This window comes from Xyrauchen texanus, chromosome 44 (genome assembly GCF_025860055.1).
Source record: "Xyrauchen texanus isolate HMW12.3.18 chromosome 44, RBS_HiC_50CHRs, whole genome shotgun sequence".
NCBI lineage: Eukaryota > Metazoa > Chordata > Actinopteri > Cypriniformes > Catostomidae > Xyrauchen > Xyrauchen texanus.
The window spans coordinates 594001-609976 of NC_068319.1; the positions used below are offsets into that span (position 1 = coordinate 594001).

The 15976-nt window shown below is 41.1% G+C and overlaps 2 protein-coding genes across 4 annotated transcripts in view; both read right to left on the minus strand.

The window, feature by feature from the left end:
* Nucleotides 1-6437: 6437 nt before the first annotated feature.
* The window catches only part of LOC127636421 (protein FAM222A-like), a 34533-nt gene continuing 24994 nt past the window's right edge, over nucleotides 6438-15976 (minus strand). Inside the window, exon 3 of the mRNA XM_052116889.1 lies at nucleotides 6438-9582. Within this exon, the coding sequence (XP_051972849.1) occupies nucleotides 8342-9582 (1241 nt within the window). The 3' untranslated portion in view covers nucleotides 6438-8341. The remainder of the gene's footprint in view (nucleotides 9583-15976) is intronic.
* LOC127636402 (transcription factor RFX3) overlaps nucleotides 11601-15976 on the minus strand; it is a 211971-nt gene continuing 207595 nt past the window's right edge. The window contains exon 18 of one of the 3 annotated variants that reach the window (XR_007969587.1): nucleotides 11601-11818. The gene's annotated coding sequence lies outside the window, so the exon portion shown is untranslated. Of the gene's footprint in view, nucleotides 11819-12059; nucleotides 12184-12447; nucleotides 12552-15976 lie in introns of those variants that run through there. The other 2 variants (XR_007969586.1, XR_007969585.1) reach the window with 2 other exon arrangements.

Sequence of the window (15976 nt, forward strand, 5' to 3'; positions counted from 1 at the left end):
AAATAAAACCGTATAAAACTTATTTCGAGTCTTATTTCTCTGGCGATTTTGGAAATTATATTAGTGCGCCATCTGGTGAATATTTGAGCCTTCTGTCAGAATTAAATCCTATCAGATGATTTTCTATTATTCTATTATTATTCTATTCTATTATTATTATATTATATTATATTATTTCATATCATATTATATTATATTAAATTACATAATATATATAATATCATTAAATTACATCATATCATATTATTATTATATTATATTATTATTATTATTATTATTATATTATATTATTATTATTATATTATTTCATATCATATTATATTATATTAAATTACATAATATATATAATATCATTAAATTACATCATATCATATTATATTATTATTATATTATATTATATTATTATTATTATATTATATTATTATTATGTTATATTGTTGTTATATTACATAATAATATTTTATATTATTTCATATCATATATATATTATATTATATAATATAATATTTTATATTATTTCATATCGTATTATATTATTTTATTACTATATTATATTAATATAATATATATTATTATTATTATACTATTATTATAATATAATATTACATTATATTATACTATTAGATTATATGGCATCCTATCATATTATACTATATTATTATTATATTATTTTACATAATATATATTACATTATATTATTATAATGTTATTTCATATCATATTACATTATATGATATTATTATTATATTATATCATATCATATTATTTCATTATTATATTCTATTATTGGGCATTTATATAATTAATTATGCTAACTGTATTTTAGCTTTCATGATCTCAAAGTAGTTTACTTGTGGACAGTTTATGGTCTTCATTTTATAGCAATAAAAACAAATAAAAATAACAGTCATTGTGCATAAAATCACTGATTTAAGTTCACGGAAATTTGCGCACTCAATAAATTTGAAATACATTTTCTTGAAGCATTGCCATAATAATGTAAATACCCTTTGCGGGTATTTAAAGGTGCACTCAGTAATATTTCCCTCATTTTAAAGTTTTACTTGTAAAGAAAATGTTTGTTGTACAGAATTGTGTCCATTCACATTAAAATATCAGTAACCTTATAAATGCCGTTTCATTCTACATGGAGAGGGTCTCCTCATGGGGGCGGCCATGTTAGAATCACATGACCAGCCGAATAATTAATTCATAATGAATCATAGCTGACTGTGAATTTCTACAATGACATCGGCAACTAAAGACTATTGTGTGTGTGCCCCTTTAAATGTATCTGTGCATTGATGGTTCGTCTGTAGTGATTCACATTATAAACACTAGAGGGCGCTCGTGCGCAATAATTCATCCAGCTGAGAGGGAAATCATGGCGGGAACTGGACTAATACAGACATCTGCTTTTTAACTGATTATGCAGTTCATATTACTCTTATGAGATGTTTTATTCTATCTGTGAGCATATACAGTGTACAAAGATCAATCTATTGATGAGTCCTTTAGTGCGGACTGTAGGGTTTGTGGCACTTTGTAAACATATCTTGGGACAGTGTGTGTTTTTGTGAAAAGAGCTATACAAAAGAAAACAATATGCTATTGTGTATTTCAGAAAGTGATTGAAATAAGCTGATTTTAACAGAGAGATTGGATAATCAGGTGCACAAACATTACGTTTCAGAGCGGGTCATAATTAGCACAAGGGATTGCTAATGCTTTAAAGTGTTTATATTGTAATGCGTTGTTGATGATTTTAAGAGTAGGCTACATATTTTAGTGTGATTCTGTGTATCTCAGCGAGTATTGATGCTAACTAACACAACTGGAGTCGCTAGTTTTAATCCAGGGCGTGCTGAGTGACTCCAGCCAGGTGTCCTTAGCAACCAAATTGGCCTGGTTGCTAGGGAGGCTAGAGTCACATGGGGTAACCAAATTGGCCTGGTTGCTAGGGAGGGTGGAGTCACATGGGGTAACCAAATTGGCCCGGTTGCTAGGGAGGGTAGAGTCACATGGGATAACCAAATTGGCCTGGTTGCTAGGGAGGGTGGAGTCACATGGGGTAACCAAATTGGCCCGGTTGCTAGGGAGGGTAGAGTCACATGGGGTAACCAAATTGGCCCGGTTGCTAGGGAGGGTAGAGTCACATGGGGTAACCAAATTGGCCTGGTTGCTAGGGAGGGTAGAGTCACATGGGGTAACCAAATTGGCCAGGTTGCTAGGGAGGGTAGAGTCACATGGGGTAATCAAATTGGCCTGGTTGCTAAGGAGGGTAGAGTCACATGGGGTAACCAAATTGGCCTGGTTGCTAGGGAGGGTAGAGTCACATGGGATATCCAAATTGTCCCAGTTGCTAGGGAGGGTAGAGTCACATGGGGTAACCAAATTGGCCTGGTTGCTAGGGAGGGAGGGTAGAGTCACATTGGATATCCAAATTGTCCCGGTTGCTAGGGAGGGTAGAGTCACATGGGGTAACCTCCTCGTGGTCGCTATATTGTGGTTCTCGCTCTCGGTGGGGTGTGTGGAGCCGCGGAGAATAGCGTGAAGCCTCCACACACACTACGTCTCCATGGTAACGCACTCAACAAGTCACGTGATAAGATGCGCGGATCAGACGTGGAGGAAACTGAGATTCGTCCTCCGCCACCCGGATTGAGGCGAGTCACTACGCCACCACGAGGACTCAGAGAGCATTGGGAATTGGCCGTTACACATTAGAGAGAAAATACACACACACACACACACACACACACACACACACACACACACACACACACACACACACACACACACACACACGCTATATTTTACTTCCCTCATCTGTCTGAAAGAGCAGCTGGGATCAGTGAAGCACAGCCATTTCAAAATAAGAGTCCCGGGCTGGTGTATAGTTATAAATGTCCCACTACATCTGGGATTTGATTTAATTTGGGCTCATGTAACCCACTTTATGGCCCACCCAGTCACAGGATGAACAAGACATGATTTGTATATTCAATGTAGACTATCAGTTTTAAAAACTTATCAGCAAAAAAAAAAGGTCTTAAAAATGTGACTAAAAACTCTGATTAATAGCTATAAATCACATATAAGGGCCCTGCAAAGCAAGCTCAGTTTTAAATGATTTTATTTATATTTATCTGTCACTTTTGCCCCCATATGTTCACAAATCAATTAATGTGCCTTGGACAATATGTTCTCCTTTCCTTTCTTGTTTATTAGTTTAATTAGTCATACAATTACTTTTATTATATCCTAGACAGGGGTTTAAAACTGCCCCAGGGGGCCACAAGGGTGCGATGACGGGTCTGCCGAAAATGTAATAGTGCAAAACATTTTTAAAAATGTTTCAAATGTAACATCACTGTTTTATTCTGGTTTCTAAGGACCGCAAATAAATTGCAATTCAATTTAAAATGTTAATTTTCTTTATTATTAAATATTATATAAGTAAATATCTTCTATATAATATTTTGATCATTTCTTCAGTCCAATGATGATATAAAAAACTATTATTTAATTTTCCAAACGACATGCGGTCTTTACTATTTTTAATATATTTGAAATGGGTTTTTAGACGTGAAAATAGCTGCCGAAATATTTTAGAAAGGGGCTCCTTCGCAAGGGGATCCTCGTATTCGGGGGTCCTTGGCTTTTAAAATGTGCATATATTTTTCTTTTAGTAAATCGCACTAAAATATATATTTATATACAGTATGTTTAATTTTTATTTTAGTATTAGTAACTAATTACTGCCTGTTTGAAAGTCTAATCTTCACAACACTCTGGTTGAATATATGCGGCTGGTTTAAACCTCCTAAATGTGTTTGCATACAAGCAGACGATCTGAAGACGAGGCGCTGATGTACGCTGGCCGGGCTGCAATAACATACTTTAAAGAAATAATATTCCAACTCTTCTAATAGGACTGTGAATATTTTCCACCCAAATTCAGCTCTGCAGGCGACGGCCTCATGATTCCCATTTCCATATGTATGACTTTGTCTTGTGCTGTTGTAGCATTTGATTGACTTGTATGTGACAGTATGTGTCCCGCCCCCTCCGACACACTCTATAGTCTGTTTCTATAGCATGAGATCATGAAACACCGCAGTGCTCTGTGTAAGGCCTGTACAGATGAGACTACAGTCTGAACAAACCGGTCGCAATGATGATTTTGTGATGTCATGTCTCCATAGCGATGGGTCGGCAGGACTAATGTCTGTGTCATGGGCTGGACTGTGTCTCTTTGTGTCTGTGAAAGAAGCGCTGGAGAGGATGTGTGTGACCTCAGGACACACTAAAGAGTCGATTATCTGCTGTCCCGGGGCCAAAGGAGGGGCGGCATCCTAAATGGGCCTCAGCTATACACACTGATAAGTGCACACTAGATGCCTTCATGGCCTCCTGCAGACTGTAGTAAACTGTATCAGTATATATATTTTATTTTTATTGAGAAGAATTCTTTTAAAAGGGGTAAAACATCTTGATAAAAACATTTTTGAGAGAAAAAAAAAAATAACCTAATTAACCCATTAATGTATAACTCAGGCAGGGCTGGGAGGAGAAATGGGCCGGGATTGTACATAACAAATGGCCCAAAAGTCGTTGGGTGGAGGGGGTGTTTGCGGTCCTCTTCTGCATATCACCGCACCATTTTCTGGACCGTTCTGCGTAACGCGGCGGCTCGTTTCAGCTTATTGCGGCCCATTTGGCCCGTTCGGTTCTCCTGATGACCAGTCTGCCCCTGATTGGCCCCAAAGTGTGCCGGCGGGAAAATTATTACCAGTCCAGCCCTGAGTTTAGCATACATGTCATTACTCATCATCACATCCATTATGAGACTTTCAGTCTTCTGAGGTTTCATTCTGAAAGACCATGTAGAAACCAAATATTAACGGCATTTTAACCTCGTGTGACCCCACGTACACGTGTGGACTCTGTATTTTGGCTTCACTAAACAACGCATAATTTAATTATATTTAAACGGACTGATCTCAGTTCAGGAGACTCTGTGCTGTCAGTAAAGGGTTAAACCTTTGACGCACCGAGTCATGTGACCAAACAACATGGCGCTGACCACAGCGGAGAAACTCCAACAAAACTACATCTGGTCAGAAACCTCATTAAGTGTTTACACTGAAACCTGTTTGAGATTAAAGATTAGAGTCTCTAGTTTCATCCAATATGACATTTTATTAATTTGAGCGATTTAACATGAAACGGCGCTCTGATAAACACAATGACCACATGTGTGGACTCAGTTCAAATATTCTATATTTACTGTACATTATCTCACTGAGAATAAATAGAATAAATCAGAGACTTTATAGGGATTATGATGAATATAAGATGCATTTCAAACTGTTCTGAGACCAGTGCAGACAGACAGCACACTGGAGGTTAAGTCATGCACTAAATAGGGAGCAAGGGAGCATCCTATAGCTCTCCTATAACTGTTCAGAGATCAGTGCAGACAGACAGCACACTGGAGGTTAAGTCATGCACTAAATAGGGAGCAAGGGAGCATCCTATAGCTCTCCTATAACTGTTCTGAGACCAGTGCAGACAGACAGCACACTGGAGGTTCAGTCATGCACTAAATAGGGAGCAAGGGAGCATCCTATATCTCTCTATAACTGTTCTGAGACCAGTGCAGACAGACAGCACACTGGAGGTTAAGTCATGCACTAAATAGGGAGCAAGGGAGCATCCTATAGCGCTCTATACAGTTAAGTCATTCACTAAATAGGGAGCAAGGGAGCATCCTATAGCTCTCTATGCAGTTAAGTGCATTCCCTAAATAGGGAGCAAGGGAGCATCCTATAGCTCTCTATACAGTTAAGTCATTCCCTAAATAGGGAGCAAGGGAGCATCCTATAGCTCTCTATGCAGTTAAGTGCATTCCCTAAATAGGGAGCAAGGGAGCATCCTATAGCTCTCTATGCAGTTAAGTGCATTCCCTAAATAGGGAGCAAGGGAGCATCCTATAGCTCTCTATACAGTTAAGTCATTCACTAAATAGGGAGCAAGGGAGCATCCTATAGCTCTCTATGCAGTTAAGTGCATTCCCTAAATAGGGAGCAAGGGAGCATCCTATAGCTCTCTATGCAGTTAAGTGCATTCACTAAATAGGGAGCAAGGGAGCATCCTATAGCTCTCTATGCAGTTAAGTGCATTCCCTAAATAGGGAGCAAGGGAGCATCCTATTGCTCTCTATACAGTTAAGTGCGTTCACTCGGAATGGAAAATGCACACAGCAGTCACGCTCGGGTCTCATGAGGTTAATATGGGCATACACTTCATGTAATTTGTTATTGATGTGTTCAGTAGCTGTAGATGTTGTGCCATGAATCACTTCAGAAATAAATAACAAATGAGCAGAAATAGAAAACATTGCTAAATTATATTTATTTGACAGTCTTATTGGTGGAGATTTCAGACAGTCACACATAGTAAATATTCACTGAAGCATCGTGTAGAGAGCTCGTCTGCAGACATTATAATTGCACTTTAAAACATTGAGCCCGTGTGTCATTTCACTCGTATAACTGCTTCAATCTGGAACAATCTCAAAAATATAAGAAAAATAAATCAAAACAAGAAAATAATGAAACCTACTCGTGTACAGATCTCAAATATCCAGCACAAGATCTGATACAAATATATCAATAAATACAACATAATGAATAAAATCTATAAAATGCTCGTTTCATGCGTCACATCAGTTATGAATGAACGTTACATTTATAAAGCGCTTTTCTGATACTACTCTCAAAGCACTTAATCAATAACATGTATTGATGGAGCATCAATCACAGCTTGAACAGACCCGTTTCAGCAGATTAAATCAAATTAATCATTCTGATGTGGATGTGAGAATCTGGATAAAGACGAACATACTAGAAACCACTATAGTCACAAAAAAGGTAAACAATTAGAATAAAGACTTATAAATATGAATATATCATCATCCTATTGGAAGCAACTAACATACAGGAAATATTACATTTTTGGTCCAATATTATTAGTTTTCTTTTAAAGGTGCTGTAAGTGATTTTAGCTGTTCTACAAGCTGAGACGTTGGATTAGCCACACCCCCTCTTTCAAAAACTCCGCCCACCCTAGATCCCAAAATGAGCTTTTTTTGAGACCTAGTTGAGCAGAAATGGATGTTAAAAACAACAGCTGCACAACAGCGCCCTCAACTGGCAACTGTTATGAACAACATGGCATAAAAATGGCATTAAGCCGCGTTATTTCATTGCAACAATAATACGATGAGAACGGGCAAAATGATTGACAGGCAGAAAGCGTACATTTTTTTTTGTTTGTTGTTTACGGAGTCTAGAGCGGTCACAGAGACCGGCGAGATATCTCACAACACTTATTTCAGTCATATCTTTCAGGGAGAAGTCGATTTTTGGCATACTTTTCCATGCAAAAAAAAAAAAAAAGTGCTTACAGCACCTTTAATTGTTCCTAAAACCAAAACATGCAACAAAAAAATATTCATTCCTTTACAGCTTTGCAACTATTATGATTGAGTGGTACTTAACCAGGTTATATAAATGACCTCAGATCTGATGAGACGTGATCAGATTAACAGATGGGGTGTTTTTGGCAGATTTAGATTGTGTGAACAGATGCAATACAACAGCACTCAATCACCGCTCACATCGCAGTAAATGTAAGAACTTAAATGAGGGCACGTGTGACATCACTGCGCATAAATCATGAGCACATCCAGATGGAACCTGCAGACGGTTTTATTTGCATTTAACGCACAGATTCTGTGCAGAACGGGTGTAAACACAACTGAGAGTCCTACAGGTCTACATCAAATTATCCAAAATATTAAAAAACAAAACAAATGAACAAAGGGGGCGTGCATGATGCATGCTGCAATGCATAAATCTGCATAACTTTGAGTTCTGCAGGTGCAGATTCATTGTGGGTCTGCGCATGTTGCACAATGAATCCGCAAACAATTCTCGTATCTAAGGAGTTAAAGAATGTTCTGTTTCTCACCCGCACCTATCATATCACTTCTGATGACCTGGATTAAACCACTGCTGATCTGAAAAACCACATCATTCATAAAAAACACTGGTGCTAGCGTGATGCTAATATGAGCACAGTACAGTAATGCCACCGAAATCATCAGCAGCAGAGTCAAAACCGGTAAAATCAACAACATATGGTCTATACGGTCAGTAAGGATCACCTTTACCCTTTAACCTCTGACCTGCACTTAATAGTGACTTCTATTCCAAGCGGTTCACTACAGTCTCACACAGTCTATTGGCTCATGAACGAACCAATCAGTGTCTTATCTCAGCACGGGCAGTTGAACGTGTGCGGTCTGATGGTCGAATATCTGTGGGACGCCCATCGTGTTGTATCCTCGACCCAGCATGCGCTCTTTGATGCAAGGGGGATGTATTTCGCTGATCAGGCCCTCGAGCGACTGCAGACTGCTGCTTCGGAGCAAGGCATGGCACGCGCCATTACCGGGGAGCCCGCAGGACAGGCCGAGACTCCGCCCACGGTCCGTCGTGTACGGCTGAGGGTGTCCCGTGTTAGGATGGAGGTGAGGGTGACCCCGACACACCTCTTGTGAACTGTAATCGCTGTCCGGCGTCCCTATCATGCTATTCCAAGGTGGTGCGAAGAACTGTCTGGCCGTGAAATCCCCGTGCATGACTGTGCAGTTCAGCGGAGAGGAAGTGACCTTGTCTAGCCTGCCACCTGTTAAACTGGGGTCAGTACTGAGGGTGTGGGATCTATAGGAGAGTTGGGTGCTTCCGACAGGAATGCAGACTTCAGGAGAGCCGCTAATGACCGCACCGGTGCCGCTGTTGACACTGTATACGCGTAGCGGGCCCTGCTGATAGTGCTGCTGCGCTCCACGCTGCCAGTAATCCAAACCGTCCACGTATCCCACGGCTTTGGTCACGTCTGCACTCTGAGTGGGCAGCACGGCTCTGGAGTACCCAGATACAGCGAAACCAGAGTCCGTACCGGACGCAGCGGTCGCTGCCAAGAACGATGGGTTGGAATGAGTCTCTCCGCACTGGCCGTTGGACGGATGACTCGTTTGCTGAATGATTCTGTGGCTCGAGCGGTCAAACACGGCACATGCCGCCATCACAACGCTAGGTACATTGTGCGTTTCTGGGGCCTTGCAAATTTCAACGTTACATGCTCGCCGCCGGTGGTTGATGGGCACAGCGTAAGGTGCGACCGCCATTTGGATGGGCGACAGCTTGGTACGTTTACAGTCTGAGCTTTTCAACACACTTTTGGCCGCCGTGGAAGACCTGACAACTGCCAGCAAGCCCTGGTACCCACCAGAGTACGTGTTCGAGTAGGGACTGAATCGTTGCCCGCTGGCGTCCAGACCGTTGACGTCTAGACCGTTGACAGTGCGGTTGATCGGTTTGTGTTGAGGGACCCTGATGTTGGTCGGGAAGATCTTGATGAATAGCGGGATGTCAGCCGTCCTCTGTGCATATGCATCCAGCTCGGCCGCAGACGGGTACCGCGGGGATCGCATGGTGCTCGGATCACCTGTAGATAGAAACAGATTTAGATGGTAAACAGGATGAATAATGCAAGAGCAGTTTTACTCCAGTTCTTGGAGCAACAAAAATGTGCTTGCAATTATGTATGATGCAATTTAAACCTTAGTTTGCTGGCATTTGACAAAGCAAACCCCCTCTATGACTAGTACCGGTATATTCTCCTGAGCTTGATGATACCTAAACGATCGTCAAACACACAACGTTTGCCGTCCAACAGAGTGCCGTATGCCGGAGGTGCTTTGCAATATATATGTAAGAGTGATGAATACTGGAGGAGTAAAAATGATCAGACACGAGACAAGAAAAATTGTCCAATAAAGTTGAAGATATTGGAGCGTCTGTGTCGTTCCCTTTCCCACATGCTCTCCTCTTCTCCTTATTTCATCGTCTGGTTGTTCATTCTCACATCTGCATCTTTCTAAAAACTCATTTTGTGCAGCGAGACTCCTCGGGCGATGTTTGATCAGTGCATTATGAAATTAATTTGGTCTTTCTTCAGGACTAAATTGGATTACCCTGGGAAATCAAGAAGAAAAAAACCCCAGAAAAGATGAGGGGTGGAGGGGGATGGGAGCTCATTTTGTTTCAGTGGCTTGAGCTGAATTTATTTCATGCCATTTGGCCACGCAGCCCACTCGATATGCCAAAGCTAGCTGCGAGTTAAAAACCGACCTCGCTACCAAAACACGCTGCAGCGTTTGACATATCGATAAATTGGGAACGCGGTTTTATTTACATTCAAGCGTGCGTTTATGATGCATATGTGGACGTTTAGTGCCGTAACATGCGACAATAATGAGGGATGTTATCAGGCCAATATCATCATCATGTGGGAATCTGCCATTCCAGTGTTGGATAAACGGCTACATTTCCCCTCACTGAAGATGGTGATGGCAGCTGTCGAGGGCGCTGCTGGTGTGTAAGCGTAACCTGTGCCCTGGTGTCTCCAAATGAAAAATGGCTTTCTCTAGAGAGACCTGCAGCCAATGGAGAACAGGACAGCAGCAGGGACACACCGAGATTGGATTTAAACACCATTATTCAGGCAATTTCATGGCTCTTTAGCTCCCACAACACAAGGAAAAGTGGGGGAAAAAATCGTTCCATTTATGCCCAGTAAATCTAGTGGCAGACAATATGGCAGCTCCACAGAATGGCACCTTTATGGGATTTCTGACATGAGAAAGAGCTGAAATGAAGGCCGATTATTCAATAGTTCACAGTGGGGGACAACTGAAGGATCTTTATGAAAGAAAAACACAAAAAAACACGATTCATTTCGGCTGAGGTGCCATCAGGCATATTGAGCGTCATGCCCGTCACGCGTTGGCGAGTCCACGTTTTTCCCCGTTCGGGATTGATTCTGTAGTTTCATTTCATTCCAGCCACACAATAAGTCTCCAACTGTGAAAATGATTCAATCTACAAGATTCATCTCATAAAGGAAATAAATTGAGTGTTCAAAATGGCAGAGCGGAGAGCTGGAGAGACTCCCGAGCCCGACAGAGACATTCAACACAATAAAGAGCCAGAAACACTCAGACAGATGGAGAGAAATGGGTGCAAGTTTTACAGAAATCAATCGAAACGGGGTGGTGGAAAGGAATATGGTTGAAACATCAGCTTAAAGCAAAAGCTTGAAATGCTTTAATCTGAACTACATCCATAAATCATGAGTGTATGGGGAGATTTTTCCAAAAACATTTGCCATGTTTTTTTTAAGCTAATCATTAGCCACATTTCCACAGGCCAAATGAGGGCGGGGTAGTGCGTGCCAGGGCCAGTTGTGTTCCCATTATCGTTTCCAGGGCTTCCTCTGTGGCCAACGTCCAAGCACCTTTGGTTTGCCAATTATCCTTGGGCCAAAGAGCCAAAATGGGTGAGAAAAGTGAGGAAAGAAACCGACGGCAGCTTCAGTCTCCACCATGTTCATTTCGAGGGCTAGCTAGTCTCCAGAGTTGGATACCGCACTGGTCTCAGAACAGTTATAGGAGAGATATAGGATGCTCCCTTGCTCCCTATTTAGTGCATGACTTAACCTCCAGTGTGCTGTCTGTCTGCACTGGTCTCAGAACAGTTATAGGAGAGATATAGGATGCTCCCTTGCTCCCTATTTAGTGCATGACTTAACCTCCAGTGTGCTGTCTGTCTGCACTGGTCTCAGAACAGTTATAGAGAGCTATAGGATGCTCCCTTGCTCCCTATTTAGTGCATGACTTAACCTCCAGTGTGCTGTCTGTCTGCACTGGTCTCAGAACAGTTATAGGAGAGCTATAGGATGCACCTTTGCTCCCTATTTAGTGCATGACTTAACCTCCAGTGTGCTGTCTGTCTGCACTTGTCTCAGAACAGTTATAGAGAGCTATAGGATGCTCCCTTGCTCCCTATTTAGTGCATGACTTAACCTCCAGTGTGCTGTCTGTCTGCACTGGTCTCACAACAGTTATAGAGAGCTATAGGATGCTCCCTTGCTCCCTATTTAGTGCATGACTTAACCTCCAGTGTGCTGTCTGTCTGCACTGGTCTCAGAACAGTTATAGAGAGCTATAGGATGCTCCCTTGCTCCCTATTTAGTGCATGACTTAACCTCCAGTGTGCTGTCTGTCTGCACTGGTCTCAGAACAGTTATAGGAGAGCTATAGGATGCTCCCTTGCTCCCTATTTAGTGCATGACTTAACCTCCAGTGTGCTGTCTGTCTGCACTGGTCTCAGAACAGTTATAGGAGAGCTATAGGATGCTCCCTTGCTCCCTATTTAGTGCATGACTGAACCTCCAGTGTGCTGTCTGTCTGCACTGGTCTCAGAACAGTTATAGAGAGCTATAGGATGCCCCCTTGCTCCCTAATTTAGTGCATGACTTAACCTCCAGTGTGCTGTCTGTCTGCACTGGTCTCAGAACAGTTATAGGAGAGCTATAGGATGCTCCCTTGCTCCCTATTTAGTGCATGACTTAACCTCCAGTGTGCTGTCTGTCTGCACTGATCTCAGAACAGTTATAGGAGAGCTATAGGATGCTCCCTTGCTCCCTATTTAGTGCATGACTTAACCTCTAGTGTGCTGTCTGTCTGCACTGGTCTCAGAACAGTTATAGGAGAGCTATAGGATGCTCCCTTGCTCCCTATTTAGTGCATGACTTAACCTCCAGTGTGCTGTCTGTCTGCACTGGTCTCAGAACAGTTTGAAATGCATCTTATATTCATCATAATCCTTATAAAGTCTCTGATTTATTCTATTTATTCTCAGTGTGATAATGTACAGTAAATATAGAATATTTGAACTGAGTCCACACATGTGGTCATTGTGTTTATCAGAGCGCCGTTTCATGTTAAATCGCTCAAATTAATAAAAATGTCATATCGGATGAAACTAGAGACTCTAATCTTTAATCTCAAACAGGTTTCAGTGTAAACACTTAATGAGGTTTCTGACCAGATGTAGTTTTGTTGGAGTTTCTCTGCTGTGGTCAGCGCCATGTTGTTTGGTCACATGACTCATGTGTCGAAGGTTTAACCCTTTACTGACAGCACAGAGTCTCCTGAACTGATATCAGTCAGTTTAAATTAAATTAAATGTTACGTTTAGTGAAGCTGAAACACAACGTCCATGCATGTGCACACGGGGGTCGCATGAGGTTAAGGGCGGGTTTTAGGGCAACGCTGCATGGCTATTGGCTCGATGGTGGCAATGCAGATCGATTTTAGTCTCGCAGCTCGAGGTCTGAGGCTATTAGCACTGGCTGACCAATTGATAGCCCTGGCTTGCACTGGCCCGATTGTGATAAATGCAGCTATTAAGTGTTAAAGACCCCATGAAATGTCTAAACAAGAGCGGTTTTCCCAGTTGATGACGTTTATGTTGAAGTATTGAATATAATGTTACACAGAGAAGGTTAGTAACGGATTGCACTAAACTAGGAGTCACTAATAATAGTCATATGCTTTTAAAAACAGGGAGGATTTTGACTTCACTTGGATGTACGTGGATGCAACTACAATATTTGGTGTTTGAAATACTTTATTATAGATTTAACTCACTATAATTCTACTGTACGTAGAGACCTGTGTGGTTGTTTAGAATCATCATTAAGTGTTAACAGTTGGGGCGGCTGTGGCTCAGCTGGTAGAGCGGGTCGGCTACCAATCGTAGGGTTGGCGGATTGATTCCCGGCCCACACGACTCCACATGAACCCCAAGTTGCTCCCAATGGCAGGCTAGCACCTTGCATGCAGCTCTGCCATCATCGGTGTGTGTGTGAATGGGTGAATGAGACACAGTATAAAGCGCATTGAATACAGTTACGGTTAAAAAGGTGCTAAATAAGTGCAGACCATTTACCATTTAAAATGACTGCAGTGTGACTGTACGGGACTGACAACATTAACATATCGATGGATGACCATGTAAACACATGCATGACTACACAGGAACATCAAACCTGAACATAATCTCTCCGGGGACCTCCATTATACATACACACGCCGCTAATTAACGGCGCACATGATCCGATACAGACTGAAGTAGGCCATGGAGTTACAGACGGATTGTCATTAACATTGTTAATTCATAATAAAAGAGCCTAACCCTAATTTCGAGAAATGAGAAAAGTGAGAAAATATATTATAAATCGTTCTTTGTAAACATCTGTGATCTTTATTCTCAAGTGGAGATGGAAATATCGTAATTACGAGTTCAGAGCACACGAATGACCAAGTGAAGTCGTACTTACATGAGGGAAGCTCTGAATTATAAATGATACCCAGGTTACAGAGTTTTGATGTTGGAAGGGGCGTGTCTACATCAAAGATGAAATGCAACGATGTCAGTTATTTCAATGTCAGTGGTTTATTTCAATATTCATTTGCTACATGTGACAGTCAACTAATGATTTTCCCTTCATAGCTTGTATCAAGCACATCAATTAATAATTTGTTACATACCATGCATTAATAAATCATATAGGGGTTATTCAATGTCAAATCAACCACATTTCAGCAACTTCCCTGGCTGAACTGGTTCATTTTGCTCATACTTTTTCTGATTTATTAATTTTTTTTAAATAAATGAAGGTATATATCTAGTTTCAGTGTTATTTGTACTTCAAACCTCTGTTTTGTTGGACAAGAAAAATTAGCTTTCATATCATGTGACCCACATTTGGTTTTTGACCATTGGAAATAGGTCAAATTGAGTAAATTTACAGGTGGAGCAACATTGAGAGCCCTGTATCGCTGGCATTTAACCATATAGGGTCATACAAATGAAGATACACAAATTAAAGTTTATTCTAAACCAGAATGTAAAAGGATGTTGAGATATCTCGAACACTTCTGGAGTTATAGGCACTCCAACTTTGGAAAAAACGACACAAGAATGAGCTTTTTCCCATTTTTGGACTCGCACCATTGGCATATAAAGCATCAAGAGTTGCTGAACTCGACTGATATTAGTAATAAATCTTCCAATCTCTGTGTAAAAATAAAATAATGATGCTGACACCTTTATAAAAGACATTTTCTTGACCTTTAGTTTTGCTCCAAAATACTTGGCGAAAATGTCCATTTTGACCCCCAATGTATTAAGAAATATCGAGCGTTAGAGGTGCACTTGAAGGCAGCATATAACAGTTACAGAAGCAAATATACAACAACATAACCACTAATAACACATCTCAAACCACTCCAAACGCCCTGGAAACCTCCCACAACATCCTATCATCATGGCAGTCAGTTTACAGACCATAAAACAAGACAATAACAAACATCTTTTAACATTCAAATACTGCACATGTGCGGTGCATCTCTCGGTTTGATTTCAAATGCTAAGTTGAGAGCTGTTGGTTCAGCTTGATCATAACAGGGATAAACATCGTGATTTTCTTGGAACAAGCCATTATTGAACATTTATCCGAGGCTTAAACAACACTTTGACCTTCTCCAACAATTCCTGTAATGTCTTGCTGCAGTGTCATCGTAAATGAGGGAAAAACAGTTTTGCACAAATACTTCAAAGCACAGGTTATTGAAAGAGCCGTTCTGTGAATCTCGAGCAGCAGATCTCCAGTCGAGGGGTGACGCAGTGAACTGGAGAATCTAACGAGTTAGAGGCGTTTATTATCGTCAACACGGTCACATCACAGCAGCTTTACAACTGAAACATTAATACAAACATCGACCTAGAGCTGCTTCGCAAACCTAGTGAGGCGTAGTGACTCGCCTCAATCCGGGTGGTGGAGGATGAATCTCAGTTGCCTCCGCGTCTGAGACCGTCAATCCACGCATCTTATCACGTGACTTGTTGAGCGTGTTACCATGGAGACGTAGCGCGTGTGTAGGATTCATGCTATCCTCTGCTAACTCACCACACACCCCACCGAGAGCAAG